The 5,608-nt window shown below is 42.1% G+C and overlaps 1 protein-coding gene across 1 annotated transcript; it reads right to left on the bottom strand.

Moving 5' to 3' along the window:
* Positions 1-306: 306 nt before the first annotated feature.
* On the bottom strand, positions 307-3,392 carry LOC135509874 (galactose-specific lectin nattectin-like). Its single transcript, XM_064930706.1, has 6 exons — positions 3,248-3,392; positions 2,456-2,537; positions 2,031-2,125; positions 1,150-1,284; positions 622-760; positions 307-459 (listed from the first exon to the last, which is right to left on the bottom strand). The coding sequence occupies exons 2-6, from the start codon at positions 2,523-2,525 to the stop codon at positions 392-394; spliced, it is 507 nt and encodes a 168-aa protein (XP_064786778.1). The 5' UTR covers positions 2,526-2,537; positions 3,248-3,392; the 3' UTR covers positions 307-391.
* Between the last annotated feature and the right edge of the window lie 2,216 nt (positions 3,393-5,608).

A 5,608-nucleotide genomic window follows, 5' to 3' on the forward strand; every position in this document is an offset into this window, starting at 1 on the left:
ATGATGAACATCAATTGGTCATCTCTGATTTGAAATGTAGAAAATAATGACGACAATGAAACGTATTCCAAAGTGAAAAGCAACTCTTTAACATTTATGTTTTACCAAAGATGTTATTAGCAACTGTTTAAAGTTTATTTTACCGAGGATGTTATTTACTTCATTCTACAGAGATTAATAGTTGGATCCAGCTGGTGTTTTGCATAAATGACCACAGAATTAAAGGTCATGCCTTTTATTTAAAACAATCTCATATGCTTTAGAGAGCTTCTCCAATGTTGTATAAATGACCACTGAACAAAGGGCAACATTGCAGATGGTGCCTTTATTTAAAACAATCTCATATGCTTTAGAGAGCTTCTCCAATGTTGTCTCTCCCAAAATGTGGACATCAGCGCTTTCTGGCACACAGGAAGGGACGTTTGTACCAGCAGGGGGCATCGTTCTGACCGCGAGAAGCTGGGAAAGAGAGAAACACAGAGAGGTTAGTTAGGTATTATTTTTGAGTCATAAATATATAGCTAAAAAAGGAACAAATTCCCTTTAATAAGATGTATTTAACTACTATCCAAATGTTTGATGTATAATGAGCAGGAAATTACTCTGGTGACTGGATTGTACCTCCATAGTTCATCTCCATACAATGCTCCCGGCTGTTCGTGTTGTCTTTCACAACAAAGTGGTCAGAGTTAGAGGGTTGACCCGGGGCCCAGTTCTGGTAGTTAAACTTGGACCCGTCACTCCACAACCAGAGACCCTCCTATGAGAGCACACAGGACGATGCATCACTAGCAGACAGTAAACACTATATATACACACTGTAGTTACTGTCTTTAAAGAGGCAATCTGGGAATTGGGTAAAAAGCTGAGGGATGGGCCAGGGAGAAATGTAACCACTCAGATTCATAGACAGAGTTATGGATACCAGGACTTACCATCTATGTGATAAGCATGAGACTGACCATCTATGTGATAAGCATGATGTAACCATGGCTTGAAGCAAGACAGTGTTTGTAATATTAGGTATCAAGCTTTGAAAACAAACGGTTCTGTGGGTTAAGGCACCAACAGGCCTTTATAGGTTCTATTCATAAAGAATCAATGCATCCTATATGTTTTCAGGAGTGTTGAACAGATGGTGCTTCTGACCTTGATGGCATCGTTGGCTCCTATCCAGGTACGCTGGACTTTCCTGGTACTATTCCTGATGACAGACTGAAGGAAACGATACTGGGGAAGGCTGTGCACTGATGCCAGGTTACCTCCCAGGAGCAAACATTTCCTCTGGAGAGAGACAGAGAGAGAGAGAGAGAGAGAGACAGAGGGGAGAAAGAAAGAGAGACAGAGAGATGAGAGGGGGAGAGAAGTAATGAGAGAGAGAGAGACAGAGAGAGGGGAGAGAGAGTGGTGAGAGAGGAGAGTGAGAGAGAGAGACAGAGAGAGGGGAGAGAGAGAGAGAGAGAGAGAGACAGAGAGAGACAGAGAGAGAGAGGGGGGGGAGAAGAAGTGAGAGAGAGAGAGAGACAGAGGGGAGAAAGAAAGAGAGACAGAGAGATGAGAGGGGGAGAGAAGTAATAAGAGAGAGAGAGACAGAGAGAGGGGAGAGAGAGTGGTGAGAGAGGAGAGTGAGAGAGAGAGAGAGAGAGAGAGAGAGGGAGAGAGGGGAGAGACGGAGACGGAGAGAGATTGAGGGGTGGGGATAGAGGGGAGAGAGAGAGAAAGAGAGAGACAGAGATACAGAGAGAAAGACAAAGAGAGGGGAGAGAGAGACAGACAGACAGACAGACAGACAGACAGACAGACAGACAGACAGACAGACAGTCAGAGAAGGGAGAGAAGGGAGAGAGAGAAATAGAGAGATTAAACCTAGTTGACCTACAGAGTCAACCTACAGAGTCAACTGCATCCCCTCTAGTCAACTATCGTGCTTTTCAGACAAGGCTTCTAGAAAATGTCTCCAACTAGCATAAGATGCAGGTAACATCATGCACACAGATCATCTCAATTATGTACAGCAGACATCCAGGTACCTCTGCCTCTGGCCATGTGGTCATGATGGGGACGTAGTGATAGCAGTGAGTCGAATCGCTGGGCCAGCCAGGTGGGCAGGCTCTGCGATCACAGTCTGTAGGGGGGAGATATCACATTAAATAACACTATGAAATGGTTCGTTCCCACCACAAAGTGCCGTGAATGCTGTCTCTGCTAAAGAGGGAACCTTTAAATTTCCAATCGAACCGGATTGAATAGAGTTTCAGAACTATGAAACCACAACAGATCTATATAGAATATATATATTTTAGCGAATCTGACGGGAGCCCCAACCAGGAGCTCGGGGTTCAGTGACTGTCGAGCCAAAATCTAGGTCACTAGGTGTTGGGTCAAGGTCGCGACAATAACATCAAATTGCATCTGATGAGTGTGAACATGTCAACAAAACCTTCGGTCTGAATACCTCTGCTACCCCTTGCATCTCCCAGAGCAAAGACAGCACTGAGAAGCAGAAGAGTGGTCAACATCGCCATGGTGATTGTCTCCTGGGGTGGGGGGAGGACAGAGAGAGAGAGACAGAGACAGAGAGAGAGACAGAGACAGAGAGAGAGAGAGACAGAGAGAGAGACAGATAGAGTGAGGGACAAAGAGAGAAGCCGTCAAGACAAATTCAGTGAGTACTTCAGGGGAGTGCAGTGTTTCAAAGACCTCTCAAAGTACATCCAGCCGTTCTACCTGGAACCAAAAGGGTTCTACCTGGAACCAAAAGGGTTCTACCTGGAACCAAAAGGGTTCTACCTGGAACCAAAAGGGTTCTACCTGGAACCAAAAATGGATCTTCAAAGGGTTGTCCTATGGGGAAGAAGAACCCTTTTGGAATCTTCTCCGCCGTTCCACAGATGTATTCCAGGACGATCAGAGCAGATTCAATAATGAACGGCCGTGATTTAATTGACAAGGCAGCGTTTTCCAAACTTGGTCCTGGGGACCCCAATCTGTGAGTACATATTCATGTGTACTAGGCTAATCTACTGTAATTGGTATTCCTTGAATTCCTTAGCACAGCAGTTCCTAAACTCGGTCCAAAACGTTCACCCATTTGTGTCTCTAGTACAGAGTTTCCCTATGTAGTGCACTACTTTTGTCCAGAGCTACATATAACCAGGGCCCTTGTCTAAAGTAGTGCTCTACGTAGGGAATGGGAGGTCAGTTGGGACATAGACAGGTATTAGATGAACAGATGTTGAAATCTCACCTACTGAAGTCTTCAGTTGTAGCTTCACTTCTTCAGAGATCTTCAAAGGTTTTCACTATTTTTTCTCTCTATCTCTCTGTCTGTAAATTGACTTCTAGTCTCTCTCTCTCTCTCTCTCTCTCTCTCTCTCTCTCTCCCTCTCTCCCTCTCTTCTTTCTCTGTCTGTCCTGCCTGTGAGTTGACTTCTAGTCTCTCTCTCTTTCTCTCTGTCTGTCCTGCCTGTGAGTTGAGTTCTTCCTCTCCCTCCTCTCCTTTTAAAGGACCCATCCAGTCAGACCCCTCCCTCTATTTTTCTCCATCTCTCTCTATCATCCTTTAAATTGAAATTACATTTAAATTAACTTCCTGAATTGACTGTGTACCGGGAATATTTAAAATGAATAAAGTGCATAACCAGTTTAGAGATTAAAACAATATTCATCATATTTAAATCTGTGTTACCTTTCTGTAATATACACGATTTCCACTGTTCTGTCTGGGACATTTGGGTTGATTTCCACTGTTCTATCTGGTACATTTTGGTTGATTTCCACTGTTCTGTCTGGGACATTTGGGTTGATTTCCACTGTTCTGTCTGGGACATTTGGGTTGATTTCCACTGTTCTGTCTGGGACATTTGGGTTGATTTCCACTGTTCTGTCTGGGACATTTGGGTTGATTTCCACTGTTCTGTCTGGGACATTTGGGTTGATTTCCACTGTTCTGTCTGGGACATTTGGGTTGATTTCCATTGTTCTGTCTGGGACATTTGGGTTGATTTCCACTGTTCTGTCTGGGACATTTGGGTCGATGGTCTCTAGAATTGAATCTAAATATTATGGGTTAAATTCCAATCCGTTGATAGTGTTTGACGCCAGACTGGAGGTACAAGGTCAAGACAAGGACAGACTGATTATTATTGTCTCAAAACACAGTGTGTTTCTGCCTCATACGGCAAATTAAGTCACTGCTTTCTTTCACTTTCTGCTTTCTGATTTGACTTTTTACAGGCAACTTCGTGAAGAAATAGCTGTTTCTGGTGAATTGTAAAGGGAAAATATGTCCACAACTTTGCTGATAATTTGGTCAATATATCCGAAACTCAGATGAAATACCAACACTGTGTATTACTTAAAACCTTTGGTCTAATGCTAACAGTTCAGAAAGTTACATTTAACTCAATTTAAATGTCATAACCCACAAATCTATTTGTTTATTTATATCTATTAATCTATTTCTATCACCAAACCCTTTTAACTCATTTTAAATGTCATAGCCCACTATAATATGTAAGTACACTTAACCTGTATATATGATCACCTGTAGTCCATATGTTATTCAGCATGATCACCTGTATCCCATCTGTTATTCAATATGATCACCTGTATCCCATCTGTTATTCAACATGATCACCTGTATCCACTCTGTTATTCAACATGATCACCTGTATCCACTCTGTTATTCATCATGATCACCTGAAGCCCATCTGTTATTCATCATGATCACCTGTATCCACTCTGTTATTCATCATGATCACCTGTATCCCATCTGTTATTCATCATGATCACCTGTATCCACTCTGTTATTCATCATTCAACATGATCACCTGTAGTCCATATGTTATTCAATATGATCACCTGTATCCACTCTGTTATTCAACATGATCACCTGAATCCCATCTGTTATTCATCATGATCACCTGTAGCCCATCTGATATTCAGCATGATCACCTGTATCCACTCTGTTATTCAACATGATCACCTGTATCCCATCTGTTATTCAACATGATCACCTGAAGCCCATCTGTTATTCAACATGATCACCTGTAGTCCATATGTTATTCAATATGATCACCTGTATCCACTCTGTTATTCAGCATGATCACCTGAATCCCATCTGTTATTCAGCATGATCACCTGTATCCCATCTGTTATTCAACATGATCACCTGTATCCACTCTGTTATTCATCATGATCACCTGTATCCCATCTGTTATTCATCATGATCACCTGTATCCACTCTGTTATTCAGCATGATCACCTGTATCCACTCTGTTATTCATCATGATCACCTGTATCCCATCTGTTATTCATCATGATTACCTTTTACATATGTTATTCAACATGATCACCTGTATCCCATCTGTTATTCGTCATGATCACCTGAATCCCATCTGTTATTCAGCATGATCACCTGTATCCCATCTGTTATTCAACATGATCACCTGTATCCACTCTGTTATTCATCATGATCACCTGTATCCCATCTGTTATTCATCATGATCACCTGTATCCCATCTGTTATTCATCATGATCACCTGTTTCCACTCTGTTATTCATCATGATCACCTGTATCCCATCTGTTATTCATCATGATTACCTT

Source organism: Oncorhynchus masou, chromosome 23 (assembly GCF_036934945.1).
Source record: "Oncorhynchus masou masou isolate Uvic2021 chromosome 23, UVic_Omas_1.1, whole genome shotgun sequence".
NCBI lineage: Eukaryota > Metazoa > Chordata > Actinopteri > Salmoniformes > Salmonidae > Oncorhynchus > Oncorhynchus masou.